Raw genomic sequence first — 18,638 nt, forward strand, 5'->3', positions numbered from 1 at the left:
ATGAAGAACATATACAAGTGTGCCATAATCTTCACCTGCATGGTGTCCCTGGTCACCATCAAAAAAAAGACCAACTTCTTATCAAGGTGAGTGGATTTCATATTGTAATACAGTAGAACGTAGGGATCCGTTTGTTTCCATTTGTACATTATTGGTTCCTATTCCTAAACTATCTATCATTTTGCTGGTGAGCCCCTGGGAACCCCCTCAAGGACCCCACTTTGAGAACCACTGTAATACCGGTATATATACTACACAATTCGACCTATAACGCTTATGCAAAGAAAAGGCCATACAAATCGAAAGCATACTCCTTAAAAAACTACAACATGACGTCACACCGCGGCGATAAGCGACTCACCGCTCACCCAAACACGACTCTCTGTTTTTACTAGCCACCGTTTCGGTGGCCACCTTATCACTGTGAGTCCTCACACTCACAGGGAAGAAGATATGATGCTGGAGTACTGTATTGCATACTGTGCCGGATATGCTGAGGCGTTCATACTCTGAATTAGTTTATATGAAATGTAAACTAATCCAGTGGTTCTCAAAGTGGGGTCTGTGGACCTGCAGGGGTCCTTGAGGGACTTCCAGGGAGTCCAGAGCTAAATGATAAATGAACCATTTAGTTCCATTTGTACACTCTCAGAGTTAGATTAACATTGATTTTACAAAAATAAATTGGGGTCCCAGAGATATAAATGCCATTAAATGGGGTATAAATCACTCTACAGTCGTCAAAATAATCTTTTATGGGGTCCTTGGCATATATTTTCGAATGGAGGTCGGCGGGCTAATAAATGTGGATTTGGGGGTTCTTGACATGAAAAAGGTTTGCGAACCACTGAGCTATAATCAATTCATCATGTCGCATCAGGGCCTCCTATGAGCTGATCCAGAGACAGGCTCCACAAACCCTGCTGAATTTAAGCCAGCAGGGTCTGCCCTCCGAGGAGCCAGAGGAGGAGGAGGACATGGACGCCTACAGCCACAGCGGAGGCCACAACAAGCACATCCTGATCTTGGCCGCGGGCAGGACGGGCTCCTCGTTCGTGGGGGAGTTTTTCAACCAGCATGGCGACAACATGTTCTACCTGTACGAACCGCTGTGGCACGTGCAAAACACGCTGAAGGCCATCGAGGGCGCCATCGGGGTCGCCATCGGGGTCGCCACCAGCGAGGCGGCGGAGGTGCTGATCCAGAAAGACGTTCTCCGGGGGCTGTTCCTGTGCGACTTCACCCCTCTGGAGAAGTTCATGTGGCGGTGGCCTCAGGACCACATGACGCCCGCGCTGTTCCGCAGAGAGTCCAGCGTAGCTCTCTGTAAAGAGCCCGTCTGCACTCCAGTGGTCGAGGACGTGTGGTAGCCTACTGTATTGCAGATTTTCGAGATATGCTCTAGTGATAACTGTTGTTTTCAAGTAGAGACTGTATGGGCCAGCTGTGTATAAAGAACATGTTTGGTCTGTTAGTGTTGTCCATTAAGTTTTAGTCATATTTTAGTCATCTGACCTGTTTTAGTTTTAGTCTAGTTTTAGTTGCCTAAATACATCAATACCATAAGATAAAAAACAAATCCCTCCCCCTACCATTTAGTCATAGTTTTAGTCATCATAGCTTATTTTTTGCCAGCTGCTTGAAAATCAGTCAATCAAACAATGCTGCAGGAAAATTAACCCGAACAGAAAACGAGTATGCAACTGTCTGGAAACCTGGGAATACATTTATTATAGAGAGGCTCCCAAACTTTTAGCCCGTGACCAAAAGAGAAATGTGATGACTCCCTAGCTGGGATCCGCACTGTGTTGTGAGATTGTAGATTTTCACTACTTAAACATTCCTTTTCTAATTTATAGACTTTCTTAGATTTTTCTTTTATTTCATGAAATTACTGAACAAATAATTGAATTAGTATTTCATTGATGAAAAATGTTGATTTGTTTGGGAATGTATTTTAGAAAATATTCAGAAATAATAATAATTAAAAACATGATGTTGGAAAAAACAAACAAATAACGGGACCCATAAAAATGTTTCTGCGACAACCAAATGGGTCCCGACCCAGTGTTTGGCAACCATTGTAATGGGGCCCTTTCTGAAACCAGTCCCTTGACTTGAAGTGCTCTCGGGAGGTTCCCTCGTAAGAAGTGCCCCTCCAGCTGAATCAAGTTCCCTTGATTAGGGTGCTGGGTCGCGGTTTCCATGCGGACAGAGAGCAGGGCTGCACACGGCAATCGAGTCTAGATCGGCACAGACTCGCTCTTGAGGGCTTTATAAGCCACTTCCACTGCAAGGCTGCTTGGTTTCGGACGACACTTAATATGGCGCAGCCTCGCGTGAACGCACATATCGAGGGCAAGTGTGTAGGGCGAGTGGCGAGGAGCTGGTTTCAGAAAGGGGGACAGTGTGTCTTGTTTTGACTCCACAACTAAGGACTCACAGCTAGATGTGTCCCTCTCTCTTCACCCAGGCTCCAGTGCAAAACGCAAAGCTGTGGGCCTCTCAACCTGACCCTGGCATCCGAATCCTGCCTCACCAAAGAGCACCGCGCCATCAAGGTCATCCGTGTGAACCGGCTGGACAGCCTGCGTCCCTTGGCGGAGGACCCTCGTCTGGACGTGAGGGTCATCCAGCTGGTGCGAGACCCCCGGGCCATGCTGGCGTCCCGCATGGAGGCCTTCGCCAGCAACTACAAGAAGTGGCGGGAGTGGGCGCAGCTGCACGGCCAGGTGCCCGACGACGACAAGGAGGTGAGGCGGCTGAGGGGGGAATGCGAACGTGCCCGCTCGTCGGCCGTGGCGGGGCTAAGCCAGCCCCGCTGGCTGAGGCGACGCTACATGCTGCTGCGCTACGAGGACGTCGCCCGCTACCCTGCGCAGAAGGCCGAGGAGATGTACCGCTTCGCAGGGATACCGTTCAGCTCGCAGGCCAGGGAGTGGATTCGGAGGAACACGCATGCCGCGCCGGCGGCGGCCGGCAATGTTTTCTCCACCGAGAGGAACTCCTTTGAGCAGGCGGATAAGTGGAGGTTCAGCCTGCCGTACGAGCTGGCCCAGGTCGTTCAGAGGGTGTGCGGGCCCACCATGGAACTGTTTTGGTACAGCTTCGTGGACGATGAGAAGACGCTGGTCAATGGGTCCGTCAGCCTGCTTGACCCGTCTTACTTAATGTAGCAAAGATTGCTCTTTTAATTGTTGCAGGTGGATTGGTGGCCAAAAGTTATTTAACGTTTCCAAACTAAACGGGTCACGAGATGGAGACGGTTATCCCGCTGCTTTACCAGTGATCGGACATTTGATCCTTGAGAATTATGTAAAATTATCCACATTTACCAGTTGTGCCTCAATGGCACTTTTTCAGGAAATATAAGGGATAAAACATTAATTGTGCCATGAGTGTATTACGTATTGTGTATCGTGTGTATTGTGTTTTTGCACTGTACTGTATGTACTCTATATTGTTTTATCTGTGCATACAGTAGGACCCCCTCTAAATCGAGATGCTGCATAAAATTCGGACCATTATTATAATACACAAGACAAACCTGTTTATTGTAGAACATGTCAATTTGATGACGGGACTCACTAATGGCGGATTTTGGGTTAACACTGTGGTCGGTCCTGGGCAACACAATCATGCCATCTGCTGATGTACATGACGGCAGTTCGTGGCACTGTTCAGCAGCTGAGCAGCCTAAAAAGGCATATTGCTTGGTCCCGTTTTATTGCTGCTTGCAGCAATATTTTTTACTTCTATCTAGCTAGCTTAGGCCTATATTTGATTTAATTATTTCCTATATCTTTATTGGATTGCGACACTTGTTTGTTGGTCCCACATTTGTATTCAATATTTAATATAGTATGCTTGTGTGTGAAAGTGTGCTACATTAATAACTAGAAAAAGTGCCCTTCTGGGCACAGGTCTCCACCAGGAGAAACCAATGCAAAACTCAAACAAGGAATGCACAATCAGATCACTATAAAAATAGCTTCAGACATGACTTCCATAACCCCAAACAGTTTTGGAATAAATTGAATCACTTTCTTAACAAAAACAATAAAAGCTCCATAAAACACCTCAAAATTAATAATAATATAATATCTGACCCACTGCATATTTCCCAAGCCCTCAACAATCACTTTTCCTCTATCTGTGCCAACACCCCAGATGCAAACTCGTATATCACAGCAGGCCCATCTACAATTAATACACACAATGGATCCTTTTCATTTAAAAACATCACACCTGTAGATGTACATCGTGTCATCAGTGAACTGAAGGAAAGCTGTGGGGCTGGTCCGGATGGCCTTGAATCCAAATTCATCAAACTTGCTGCTCACATTCTCATGTATCCCCTTGCGGATTTATTTAACCTCTCTCTGTCAACCTCCTCATTTCCATCAATATGGAAATGTGCGAAAGTCACCCCCATCTTTAAGAGTGGGGACACATCTGATCCCAATAACTATCGTCCCATCTCCATTATCTGTACCACTGCAAAAATATTTGAAAAACTGATCTATAATCAGCTCTCACATTATCTCAGTCTCCACAACATCCTGTCCCCAGTCCAATCAGGTTTCAGACCACATTTTTCCACCACTACAGCCCTGCTAAAATTCACCAATGACGTACTCCTATCCTCCAGTAAAGGCCTCCTTACTGGAGCAATATTTATAGATTTATCCAAAGCCTTTGATGTGGTCGACCATTATCTACTTGACAAGCTCCATGCCATTGGCTTACAGCGAAATGCCATCCTCTGGTTCAATGCTTATCTCCATAATAGGCGCCAGTATGTTGTTTCACAAGGTACCCAATCTGATTATACTATTATTGATAAAGTTGTCCCACAAGGTTCCACCTTGGGTCCACTCCTTTTTTCTATTTTTATTAATGATTTACCTGACATTTGCTCACACAGTCAAGTTCAGCTCTATGCTGATGACACGGTTATATATTATTCTGGCTCTGACATAACTCATATTCAATCATCCTTACAATCTTACTGGCTCTCCTCTCTAGATAGAGGAGGGGTGTTTGTTCCTGTTATTTTGCATCTTCATTGTTCATTGTTTGGCACTTGCAACTTGAAACTGAAATATGTAAATAATGTACAGTACAATCATGATTAAGATTATATTACAAGGGGAAAGAAACTAAACGAACAAGTTGTACTAGTTGCAGTGGCGGAGGGTTCCTCTAACGACAGTAGCCTACTTAGAGTAGCCAGGGCCAGATTAACCCCCATGAGTGCCCCTGTGCAGATAATTTTTAATGCCCCCCCCCCCCCCCCCCCCCCCCCATAGCGCGGGCACGACCAACCCCGAACACATGGAACACAATAAGGTATAGGCAAATAGTACAACTTCACTGGAATACAACTGGCAACCATTGCAATAAATTACATTGGTTTTCTTTTTTTTTTACCAGTAAAATGCATTTCAGAAATGCGACTCTCGCGCCCGAGCAAAGCGAGGGCGCAGATTTTTTTTTTTTTAATGGCATTTTCTGGCCATTTCTTGGGCATTTTCCGGGCACCAAAACCATCTGGGCACTATAGGGACATGTGGGCACCAGGACAACTGGGCACTAGGGACATATGGGCACTAGGGACCTGTGGGCACCGGGACATGTGGGCACCAGGACAACTGGGCACGAGGGACATGTTGGCACCTGGACAATTGGGCAGTTGTCCATGTGCCCACATGTCCCTAGTGCCCGTTTCCAGTTTGGGAAACACTGACTGTTCTATCTGTAAAAGTTTTTCAGAGGCAGATCTCACCAAGTCGCGCGCCAAAATGTTGGGGGCCCTTGGGGGACATTTTGGGGGCCTTTACAGCAATTTCACATGAGAAATCTACCATCTGATGTTATTTATATTATTAACTTCTTCCCTCCATTAACAGTGTTTATAAACTTTTTATAAAGGGCAGTTTAGTGCGCTGCACTGTGCTGCAGCAACACTGCCTGAATTGAATTGAAATTGACTGTGGCTGGCATGGCCTGAGCTTAGGAGAGATTGTTTTTGCTGCGCTGGTTGTGGCTGGCTGGCCTGACCTGATTTTTTTTTTTTTTTTTTTTTTTTTTTTTTTTTAAATATGCCTCTCTTGCCACATGCCCCTGTTCAGCTGCACATAGCGGCGGATGGTTAATCCGGCCCTGAGAGTAGCAACTTATTATTATTGGCTTATTATTTTGCCAGTGGGTGCTTCACTGCTTCGGCTCCTGCGCACCCACGGAGTTGACGCCGTTGACTAGTTCAGACACAACAGCAATAGGCAGCACTTGTCAAAGTTGTCATTTACACACAGGAGTTGCAGCATCCTCAAGTACAAAGGTGAGCTAGAGTGCTATTTATATTATTCAGTACTGCTGGGGAAAACAAACTATGCTGTTATATACATGAAGACACTGTCCATGTAAACGTAGCCACTGGCTACGTTTACATGGACAGTTAAATCCCCTTTTCATTCAGAATAAAAGTTAAATTCTATATATTAAAAGTTGTCATGTCCTACAAAAACTTAAATCGGAATGAAAATGGCCAATCTGATTTAAACTTAGATCTGATGTAACTGACCGGTTTATTCCATTTTAAAATCCTATTGAAACAATTGTGGACTCGTGTAAACACTCATTCGGAATGACCTTTCCCATGTAAACACGCAGCAAAAAAACATTACTTCTGAATTAATGAATTCTGAAGTTTTCATTCTGAATGAAAAAGCCCTCATGTAACCGCAGCCACTGTGAATCAAGTCACATTTGTAAAAAATCTGATTTCCATGTGACCTGTCTGCATTTAGACTAATTTAAACGAATAAGTTTAATCATCCTGGTCACTAAACTGCCTCCCCCTGGCCAGCCGGGGCGCCTGATGGAGGGGAAAGGAACTGGTTGGAATAACGTGTTCCTTCCACGCGCTACGTCCAACCAGGGAAACTCCCCCCTGTCAGGTGTAAAGGAGCAACTTGGACACTCAGGCATGAAGGAAGCCGTTGAACTCCCCTTGTCCCCCATATATGGGGACTAGGTTGGTGGAGGGTGTGTAGAGCCCAGGATCACATTAGATGATTGACACAGGGGTGAAAAATGGGTTACAAAATCGTGGGATAAAAAAAAAAAATTAAAAAAAATATATATATCCTGCACGTTATTACTAAATGAGGCCTTTTTACCTCCATCTGAATGCTTTATTGTCCGTTGAACGACAGCGATGAGAGCGGAGTGAACAGATTGCTTCAAGACGGGAGACGTCACCTTTGAGGTCCACCACAAGAATGAAGAACATATACAAGTGTGCCATGATCTTCACCTGCTGCATCGTGTCCCTGGTCATCATCAAAAAGGAGACCAACTTCTTATCAAGGTGAGTGGATTTCATATTGTAATACAGTGGAACGTAGCGATCCGTTTGTTTCCATTTGTACATTATTGGTTCCTATTCCTAAACTGAACGCATACTCCTTAAAAAACTACAACATGACGTCACACCGCGGCGTTAAGCGACTCACCGCTCACCCAAACACGACTCTCTGTTTTTACTAGCCGGCCACCTTATCACTGTGAGTCCTCACACTCACAGGGAAGAAGATATGATGCTGGAGTACTGTATTGTATACTGTGCCGGATATGCTGAGGCGTTCATACGCTGAATTAGTTTATATGAAATGTGAACTAATCCAGTGGTTCTCAAAGTGGGGTCTGTGGACCTGCAGGGGTCCTTGAGGGACTTCCAGGGAGTCCAGAGCTAAATGATAGTTTGGAACCAAATGGACTTTTATGGGTCTGTAACTTTGAGAGTGTACAAATGGAACCAAATGGACCATTTGCCATTGGTTCCATTTGTACACTCTCAGAGTTAGATTAACATTGATTTTACAAAAATAAATTGGGGTCCCAGAGATATAAATGCCATTAAATCACTATACAGTCGTCAAAATAATCTTTTATGGGGTCCTTGGCATATATTTTCAAATGGAGGTCGGCGGGCTAATAAATGTGGATTTGGGGGTTCTTGACATGAAAAAGGTTTGCGAACCACTGAGCTATAATCAATTCATCATGTCGCATCAGGGCCTCCGATGAGCTGATCCTGAGACAGGCTCCACAAACCCTGCTGAATTTAAGCCAGCAGGGTCTGCCCTCCGAGGAACCAGAGGAGGAGGAGGAGGACATGGACGCCTACAGCCACAGCGGAGGCCACAACAAGCACATCCTGATCTTGGCCGCGGGCAGGACGGGCTCCTCGTTCGTGGGGGAGTTTTTCAACCAGCATGGCGACAACATGTTCTACCTGTACGAACCGCTGTGGCACGTGCAAAACATGCTGAAGGCCATCGAGGGCGCCATCGGGGTCGCCACCAGCGAGGCGGCGGAGGTGCTGATCCAGAAAGACGTTCTCCGGGGGCTGTTCCTGTGCGACTTCACCCCTCTGGAGAAGTTCATGTGGTGGCCTCAGGACCACATGACGCCCGCGCTGTTCCGCAGAGAGTCCAGCGTAGCTCTCTGTAAAGAGCCCGTCTGCACTCCAGTGGTCAAGGACGTGTGGTAGCCTACTGTATTGCAGATTTTCGAGATATGCTCTAGTGATAACTGTTGTTTTCAAGTAGAGACTGTATGGGCCAGCTGTGTATAAAGAACATGTTTGGTCTGTTAGTGTTGTCCATTAAGTTTGAGTCATATTTTAGTCATCTGACCTGTTTTAGTTTTAGTCTAGTTTTAGTTGCCTAAATACATCAATACCATAAGATAAAAAACAAATCCCTCCCCCTACCATTTAGTCATAGTCATCATAGCTTATTTTTTGCCAGCTGCTTGAAAAGCGGTCAATCAAACAATGCTGCAGGAAAATGAACCCGAACAGAAAACGAGTATGCAACTGTCTGGAAACCTGGGAATACATTTATTATAGAGAGTCTCCCAAACTTTTAGCCCGTGACCCAAAAGAGAAATGTGATGTCTCCCTAGCTGGGATCCGCACTGTGTTGTGAGATTGTAGATTTTCACTACTTAAACATTCCTTTTCTAATTTATAGACTTTCTTAGATTTTTCTTTTATTTCATGAAATTACTGAACAAATAATTGAATTAGTATTTCATTGATGAAAAATGTTGATTTGTTTGGGGATGTATTTTAGAAAATATTCAGAAATAATAATAATTAAAAACATGATGCAGGGCTGCACACGGCAATCGAGTCTAGATCGGCACAGACTCGCTCTTGAGGGCTTTATAAGCCACTTCCACTGCAAGGCTGCTTGGTTTCGGACGACACTTAATATGGCGCAGCCTCGCGTGAACGCACATATCGAGGGCAAGTGTGTAGGGCGAGTGGCGAGGAGCTGGTTTCAGAAAGGGGGACAGTGTGTCTTGTTTTGACTCCACTACTAAGGACTCACAGCTAGATGTGTCCCTCTCTTCACCCAGGCTCCAGTGCAAAACGCAAAGCTGTGGGCCTCTCAACCTGACCCTGGCATCCGAATCCTGCCTCACCAAAGAGCACCGCGCCATCAAGGTCATCCGCGTGAACCGGCTGGACAGCCTGCGTCCCTTGGTGGAGGACCCTCGTCTGGACGTGAGGGTCATCCAGCTGGTGCGAGACCCCCGGGCCATGCTGGCGTCCCGCATGGAGGCCTTCGCCAGCAACTACAAGAAGTGGCGGGAGTGGGCGCAGCTGCACGGCCAGGTGCCTGACGACGACAAGGAGGTGAGGCGGCTGAGGGGGGAATGCGAACGTGCCCGCTCGTCGGCCGTGGCGGGGCTAAGCCAGCCCCGCTGGCTGAGGCGACGCTACATGCTGCTGCGCTACGAGGACGTCGCCCGCTACCCTGCGCAGAAGGCCGAGGAGATGTACCGCTTCGCAGGGATACCGTTCAGCTCGCAGGCCAGGGAGTGGATTCGGAGGAACACGCATGCCGCGCCGGCGGCGGCCGGCAAAGTTTTCTCCACCGAGAGGAACTCCTTTGAGCAGGCGGATAAGTGGAGGTTCAGCCTGCCGTACGAGCTGGCCCAGGTCGTTCAGAGGGTGTGCGGGCCCACCATGGAACTGTTTGGGTACAGCTTCGTGGACGATGAGAAGACGCTGGTCAATGGGTCCCTCAGCCTGCTTGACCCGTCTTACTTAATGTAGCAAAGATTGCTCTTTTAATTGTTGCAGGTGGATTGGTGGCCAAAAGTTATTTAACGTTTCCAAACTAAACGGGTCACGAGATGGAGACGGTTATCCCGCTGCTTTACCAGTGATCGGACATTTGATCCTTGAGAATTATGTAAAATTATCCACATTTACCAGTTGTGCCTCAATGACACTTTTCCAGGAAATATAAGGGATAAAACCATGAGTGACCATGAGTGTATTACGTATTGTGTATTGTGTGTATTGTGTTTTTGCACTGTACTGTATGTACTCTATATTGTTTTATCTGTGCATACAGTAGGACCCCCTCTAAATCGAGATGCTGCATAAAATTCGGACCATTATTATAATACACAAGACAAACCTGTTTATTGTCAATTTGATGACAGGACTCACTAATGGCGGATTTTGGGTTAACACTGTGGTCGGTCCTGGGCAACACAATCATGCCATCTGCTGATGTACATGACGGCAGTTCGTGGCACTGTTGAGCAGCTGAGCAGCCTAAAAAGGCATATTGCTTGGTCCCGTCTTATTGCTGCTTGCAGCAATATTTTTTACTTCTATCTAGCTAGCTTAGGCCTATATTTGATTTAATGATTTCCTATATCTTTATTGGATTGCGACACTTGTTTGTTCGTCCCACATTTGTATTCAATATTTAATATATTATGCTTGTGTGTGAAAGTGTGCTACATTAATAACTAGAAAAAGTGCCCTTCTGGGCACAGGTCTCCACCAGGAGAAACCAATGCAAAACTCAAACAAGGAATGCACAATCAGATCACTATAAAAATAGCTTCAGACATGACTTCCATAACCCCAAACAGTTTTGGAATAAATTGAATCACTTTCTTAACAAAAACAATAAAAGCTCCATAAAACACCTCAAAATTAATAATAATATAATATCTGACCCACTGCATATTTCCCAAGCCCTCAACAATCACTTTTCCTCTATCTGTGCCAACACCCCAGATGCAAACTCGTATATCACAGCAGGCCCATCTACAATTAATACACACAATGGATCCTTTTCATTTAAAAACATCACACCTGTAGATGTACATCGTGTCATCAGTGAACTGAAGGAAAGCTGTGGGGCTGGTCCGGATGGCCTTGAATCCAAATTCATCAAACTTGCTGCTCACATTCTCATGTATCCCCTTGCGGATTTATTTAACCTCTCTCTGTCAACCTCCTAATTTCCATCAATATGGAAATGTGCGAAAGTCACCCCCATCTTTAAGAGTGGGAACACATCTGATCCCAATAACTATCGTCCCATCTCCATTATCTGTACCACTGCAAAAATATTTGAAAAACTGATCTATAATCAGCTCTCACATTATCTCAGTCTCCACAACATCCTGTCCCCAGTCCAATCAGGTTTCAGACCACATTTTTCCACCACTACAGCCCTGCTAAAATTCACCAATGACGTACTCCTATCCTCCAGTAAAGGCCTCCTTACTGGAGCAATATTTATAGATTTATCCAAAGCCTTTGACGTGGTCGACCATTATCTACTTCTTGACAAGCACCATTCCATTGGCTTACAGCGAAATGCCATCCTCTGGTTCAATGCTTATCTCCATAATAGGCGCCAGTATGTTGTTTCACAAGGTACCCAATCTGATTATACTATTATTGATAAAGGTGTCCCACAAGGTTCCACCTTGGGTCCACTCCTTTTTTCTATTTTTATTAATGATTTACCTGACATTTGCTCACACAGTCAAGTTCAGCTCTATGCTGATGACACGGTTATATATTATTCTGGCTCTGACATAACTCATATTCAATCATCCTTACAATCCGATTTCAACCTTGTTCAGAACTGGCTCCACAAGAATAAATTACTGTTGAATAAGAGGAAGTCCTGCAGCATGGTGTTTGGCACACGTCGCAGTCAAGCAAGCACACTTGGTATAGACATTCATTTTTCAAATGGCTCCCAACTTGAGAAAGTTGACTCCTTTAAATATCTTGGAGTGTGGCTCGACCCAGAGCTTACCTTCAAACCACACATAGATTACGTTACTAAAAAAACCTATGGTTGACTTAGCTCACTTTACCGTTCTATTAATTGCTTCTCCTTTGATGTTAGGAAAAGAATTATTGCTCAAGTGATTCTTCCCATTATTGACTACGCAGATGTTGTGTATCAGAACACAACTGACTCTCATCTTAAACCTCTAAATGTTTTATACAACTCCCTGTGCAGGTTTGTATTGAGATGCCCATATGATACCCACCACTGCCTCATGTACAAATCACTCAATTGGCTGCAGCCTAAATCAAGACGGCAACTACACTGGTATCTCTTCACTTATAAATGCATTTATTTTAGGTGCCCTGATTACCTAAAACAGTACCTGGCTCAGTCTACCTCATCCTATCCACTAAGACATCTTCAATACCCTTACTTTAAAATCCCCAAAATCTCCAATGTGGTTGGGCGGAGGTCTTTCTCCTACAAAGCCCCATTCGATTGGAACAACCTCCCTCTAGATCTTAGATCCATCTCATCATATAGTAGCTTCAGGACCTCCTTACATTCACATCTAGACTCAACTTGTCTTTGCTTCTAACCTGACTGTAACTTTTTATGACCCTGAAATATTTGCGCTGTGACCTTATCTACACTGTGTATTATGTGGTGGTTGGTGATTTAGGTGGAAGATGGTGAGCAAGCTATTTGTGTATGTATGTATTTGTTTATCTGTTTGTATCTGTGTACTAGTAGGCCTATGCTTTTCTGTATTTTGTTTTTTATGGGTCCCTCTTGAAAATGAGATGCTGCATCTCAAGGGGCTGTCCCTTCAATAAAAATCTGAAATCTGAGTGCCAGGACTTATACGGGTGTTTGTACCTTTAATGCAGTGACGTAGACCTACTACCCGGCGCCCACGAGAGAGAAACATTGAGTATATTACATCCGTTTATTGTATTGTCTGAACTAAGTTCCAGTATATTTTTCACAAGCTTTGAGTCAATGACGAAAGTAAGTGAAAGAATATGTTGATATTGTCGTGTTCTATGCCCTGTAATGAGTGATTCACGTAAGAGATGCAAGGAGTCTGATATGTTTAACGTCAAATAATGCTCATAATATCCAGTCCAGTGTCTGGACTCTGGAGTTACTGTGGTGGTTTGTTAATTACTTCTTTGTTGTATCACCGTTTTTTGGCACGTGACCTAATTCAAAGCATTCATTCCAGGCAGGTTGTTTTTACTGATCCAAACGTAAACATTCTATCATGATTCTGTCCCCTTTATGTGGCCACCAGGGGTCATCCTAGCCGCAATTTGCAACTCTAGATTTTCTTTTTAATCGGATGAATCTAGAGCTGCAATACCCTCCATTGACTCCCTATACTCATCCAAATTTCATCTGTGATCGTGATCTGCTTAATTAAACGCTGTTAAACACACCAACATTAGCTCTTGGCGAAGCTTGAATTATCTTCTTTCAATCTGCCAAGCTTTTGTGTCATAAAAATCCACCATAGACATGTTATATGAGCTACTTTCTGTCAAGATATTCTGTGCAGAGATTTTCTTTTTTAAAGTGCTGGAGTTTGGAAGCACTCGTCGTAAGTCACTGAACGCCAACGGCCCTGCATGCGTACCACCTGTTTCGCATTTGCACATAATGCAAGAGGCAGCAGCGCGACCCGTTAATAAAAACAAGTGTTTCCAAACTCCAACACAGAATCACCTGCACAGAACTTCTTGACAGAAAGCAGCTCATAACATGTCTACGGTGGATTTCTATGCAACAAAAGCTAGGCAGATTGAAAGAGGATAATTCAAGCTTGGCCTAGAGCTGCAATGTTGGTGAATTCAGAGCTGACAGTTCAGTCCCCTGCAAAGCAGATGATATCTTTGGAGGATGATAATTATAAACTTGTGTTCAAAGTGAAAAAAGAAACACTACCAATGTCTACAGATGCAGTTTAATATTGAGCATACAGTATATGGTGTTATTTATTTCCATGATATAGTTTGCATAGCCTACTCATTGTGATGGAGTGGTATTTATTATTTGTTTGTCAATTTGTCAAGTACCAGTATCTATTATAGATGCATTCAGTTTGTTACTGCAGAACTGCTGAATATAAAGACTGTGGAATACTGGAAGTCAAGTCTCTGTCCATTATTGCAGCCTGACAGATAGGCTGTGCACCAATTGGTAGCAATTGGTATTGCTGACAACCAGTACTTGGCCTCATCCTGTTTTTCAAAGAGAATAGGAGTGAGTGTGATGTATGTTTGGCAAAATGTTTAGGAGTATTTATTTGTGTGACGCGACTTGGCAGCTGATCTGATTCAGGCTAGATTTGGCTGCCATAGTGTAAATGGGACTAATGTTTTTCTTAATATCCTGCACGTTATCACTTATCAGTAAATGAGGCCTTTTTACCTCCATCTGAATGCTTTATTGTCCGTTGAACGACAGCGATGAGAGCGGAGTGAACAGATTGCTTCAAGACGGGAGACGTGTAGACGTCACCTTTGAGGTCCACCACAAGAATGAAGAACATATACAAGTGTGCAATAATCTTCACCTGCATGGTGTCCCTGGTCACCATCAAAAAAAAGACCAACTTCTTATCAAGGTGAGTGGATTTCATATTGTAATACAGTAGAACGTAGGGATCCGTTTGTTTCCATTTGTACATTATTGGTTCCTATTCCTAAACCATCTATCATTTTGCTGGTGAGCCCCTGGGAACCCCCTCAAGGACCCCACTTTGAGAACCACTGTAATACCGGTATATATACTACACAATTCGACCTATAACGCTTAAGCAAAGAAAAGGCCATACAAATCGAAAGCATACTCCTTAAAAAACTACAACATGACGTCACACCGCGGCGATAAGCGACTCACCGCTCACCCAAACACGACTCTCTGTTTTTACTAGCCACCGTTTCGGTGGCCACCTTATCACTGTGAGTCCTCACACTCACAGGGAAGAAGATATGATGCTGGACGCAGCTGGAGTACTGTATTGCATACTGTGCCGGATATGCTGAGGCGTTCATACGCTGAATTAGTTTATATGAAATGTAAACTAATCCAGTGGTTCTCAAAGTGGGGTCTGTGGACCTGCAGGGGTCCTTGAGGGACTTCCAGGGAGTCCAGAGCTAAATGATAGTTTGGAACCAAATGGACTTTTATGGGTCTGTAACTTTGAGAGTGTACAAATGGAACCAAATGGACCATTTGGTTCCATTTGTACACTCTCAGAGTTAGATTAACATTGATTTTACTAAAATAAATTGGGGTCCCAGAGATATAAATGCCATTAAATGGGGTATAAATCACTCTACAGTCGTCAAAATAATCTTTTATGGGGTCCTTGGCATATATTTTCAAATGGAGGTCGGCGGGCTAATAAATGTGGATTTGGGGGTTCTTGACATGAAAAAGGTTTGCGAACCACTGAGCTATAATCAATTCATCATGTCGCATCAGGGCCTCCTATGAGCTGATCCAGAGACAGGCTCCACAAACCCTGCTGAATTTAAGCCAGCAGGGTCTGCCCTCCGAGGAGCCAGAGGAGGAGGAGGAGGACATGGACGCCTACAGCCACAGCGGAGGCCACAACAAGCACATCCTGATCTTGGCCGCGGGCAGGACGGGCTCCTCGTTCGTGGGGGAGTTTTTCAACCAGCATGGCGACAACATGTTCTACCTGTACGAACCGCTGTGGCACGTGCAAAACACGCTGGAGGCCATCGAGGGCGCCATCGGGGTCGCCACCAGCGAGGCGGCGGAGGTGCTGATCCAGAAAGACGTTCTCCGGGGGCTGTTCCTGTGCGACTTCACCCCTCTGGAGAAGTTCATGTGGCGGTGGCCTCAGGACCACATGACGCCCGCGCTGTTCCGCAGAGAGTCCAGCGTAGCTCTCTGTAAAGAGCCCGTCTGCACTCCAGTGGTCGAGGACGTGTGGTAGCCTACTGTATTGCAGATTTTCGAGATATGCTCTATAGTGATAACTGTTGTTTGCAAGTAGAGACTGTATGGGCCAGCTGTGTACATATTTGGTCTGTTAGTGTTGTCCATTAAGTTTTAGTCATATTTTAGTCATCTGACCTGTTTTAGTTTTAGTCTAGTTTTAGTTGCCTAAATACATCAATACCATAAGATAAAAAACAAATCCCTCCCCCTACCATTTAGTCATAGTTTTAGTCATCATAGCTTATTTTTTGCCAGCTGCTTGAAAAGCGGTCAATCAAACAATGCTGCAGGAAAATGAACCCGAACAGAAAACGAGTATGCAACTGTCTGGAAACCTGGGAATAAGTTATTATAGAGAGGCTCCCAAACTTTTAGCCCGTGACCCAAAAGAGAAATGTGATGTCTCCCTAGCTGGGATCCAAACTAGTGAAAATAACAACAACGCTTGTTTGGGAATGTATTTTAGAAAATATTCAGAAATAATAATAATTAAAAACATGATGTTGGAAAAAACAAACAAATAACGGGACCCATAAAAATGTTTCTGCGACAACCAAATGGGTCCCAAATGGTTCCCTTGATTAGGGTGCTGGGTCGCGGTTTCCATGCGGACAGAGAGCAGGGCTGCACAAGGCAATCGAGTCTAGATCGGCACAGACTCGCTCTTGAGGGCTTTATAAGCCACTTCCACTGCAAGGCTGCTTGGTTTCGGACGACGCTTAATATGGCGCAGCCTCGCGTGAACGCACATATCGAGGGCAAGTGTGTAGGGCGAGTGGCGAGGAGCTGGTTTCAGAAAGGGGGCCAGTGTGTCTTGTTTTGACTCCACAACTAAGGACTCACAGCTAGATGTGTCCCTCTCTCTTCACCCAGGCTCCAGTGCAAAACGCAAAGCTGTGGGCCTCTCAACCTGACCCTGGCATCCGAATCCTGCCTCACCAAAGAGCACCGCGCCATCAAGGTCGTCCGCGTGAACCGACTGGACAGCCTGCGTCCCTTGGCGGAGGACCCTCGTCTGGACGTGAGGGTCATCCAGCTGGTGCGAGACCCCCGGGCCATGCTGGCGTCCCGCATGGAGGCCTTCGCCAGCGACTACGAGAAGTGGCGGGAGTGGGCGCAGCTGCACGGCCAGGTGCCCGACGACGACAAGGAGGTGAGGCGGCTGAGGGAGGAATGCGAACGTGCCCGCTCGTCGGCCGTGGCGGGGCTAAGCCAGCCCCGCTGGCTGAGGCGACGCTACATGCTGCTGCGCTACGAGGACGTCGCCCGCTACCCTGCGCAGAAGGCCGAGGAGATGTACCGCTTCGCAGGGATACCGTTCAGCTCGCAGGCCAGGGAGTGGATTCGGAGGAACACGCATGCCGTGCCGGCGGCGGCGGTGGCCGGCAATGTTTTCTCCACCGAGAGGAACTCCTTTGAGCAGGCGGATAAGTGGAGGTTCAGCCTGCCGTACGAGCTGGCCCAGGTCGTTCAGAGGGTGTGCGGGCCCACCATGGAACTGTTTGGGTACAGCTTCGTGGACGATGAGAAGACGCTGGTCAATGGGTCCGTCAGCCTGCTTGACCCGTCTTACTTAATGTAGCAAAGATTGCTCTTTTTGTTGCAGGTGGATTGGTGGCCAAAAGTTAACGTTTCCAAACTAAACGGGTCACGAGATGGAGACGGTTATCCCGCTGCTTTACCAGTGATCGGACATTTGATCCTTGAGAATTATGTCAAATTATCCACATTTACCAGTTGTGCCTCAATGACACTTATTCAGGAAATATAAGGGATAAAACATTCATTGTGCCATGAGTGTATTACGTATTGTGTATCGCGTGTATTGTGTTTTTGCACTGTACTGTATGTACTCTATATTGTTTTCTGTGCATACAGTAGGACCCCCTCTAAATCGAGATGCTGCATAAAATTCGGACCATTATTATAATACACAAGACAAACCTGTTTATTGTAGAACATGTCAATTTGATGACGGGACTCACTAATGGCGGATTTTGGGTTAACACTGTGGTCGCTCCTGGGCAACACAATCATGCCATCTGCTGATGTACATGACGGCAGTTCGTGGCACTGTTGAGCAGCTGAGCAGCATAAAAAGGCATATTGCTTGGTCCCGTTTTATTGCTGCTTGCAGCAATATTTTTACTTATATCTAGCTAGCTTAGGCTTATATTTGATTTAATGATTTCCTATATCTTTATTGGATTGTGACACTTGTTTGTTGGTCCCACATTTGTATTCAACATTTAATATATTATGCTTGTGTGTGAAAGTGTGCTACATTAATAACTAGAAAAAGTGCCCTTCTGGGCACAGGTCTCCACCAGTAGTGCCAGGACCATGCGGGTGTTTGTACCTTTAATGCAAGAAGTGACGTAGACCTACTACCCGGCGCCCACGAGAGAGAAACATTGAGTATATTACCTCCGTTTGTATCGTCTGAACTAAGTTCCAGTATATGTTTCACAAGCTTTGAGTCAATGACGAAAGTAAGTGAATGAATATGTTGATATTGTC

At 45.3% G+C, this 18,638-nt stretch overlaps 3 protein-coding genes across 3 annotated transcripts; all 3 read left to right on the forward strand.

Annotated features, from left to right (window-relative positions):
* LOC308313900 (carbohydrate sulfotransferase 3-like) lies at positions 1 to 3,176 on the forward strand (the record flags this gene model as incomplete). Its single annotated transcript, XM_080761227.1, has 3 exons — positions 1 to 86; positions 881 to 1,366; positions 2,474 to 3,176. 3 exons carry the CDS (start codon positions 1 to 3, stop codon positions 3,174 to 3,176), a joined length of 1,275 nt encoding a protein of 424 aa, XP_080617353.1.
* Positions 3,177 to 7,286: 4,110 nt separating this feature from the next.
* Positions 7,287 to 10,138, forward strand: LOC308313901 (carbohydrate sulfotransferase 3-like; the record flags this gene model as incomplete). The annotated part of the gene is made up of 3 exons (XM_080761228.1): positions 7,287 to 7,375; positions 8,083 to 8,556; positions 9,436 to 10,138. The coding sequence occupies 3 exons, from the start codon at positions 7,287 to 7,289 to the stop codon at positions 10,136 to 10,138; spliced, it is 1,266 nt and encodes a 421-aa protein (XP_080617354.1).
* Positions 10,139 to 14,683: 4,545 nt separating this feature from the next.
* LOC308313902 (carbohydrate sulfotransferase 3-like) lies at positions 14,684 to 17,700 on the forward strand (the record flags this gene model as incomplete). Its single annotated transcript, XM_080761229.1, has 3 exons — positions 14,684 to 14,769; positions 15,633 to 16,109; positions 16,992 to 17,700. 3 exons carry the CDS (start codon positions 14,684 to 14,686, stop codon positions 17,698 to 17,700), a joined length of 1,272 nt encoding a protein of 423 aa, XP_080617355.1.
* Between the last annotated feature and the right edge of the window lie 938 nt (positions 17,701 to 18,638).

The sequence above is a fragment of the Protomyctophum bolini genome (genome assembly GCF_963924005.1).
Source record: "Protomyctophum bolini genome assembly, chromosome: 4".
Taxonomy (NCBI): Eukaryota; Metazoa; Chordata; class Actinopteri; order Myctophiformes; family Myctophidae; genus Protomyctophum; species Protomyctophum bolini.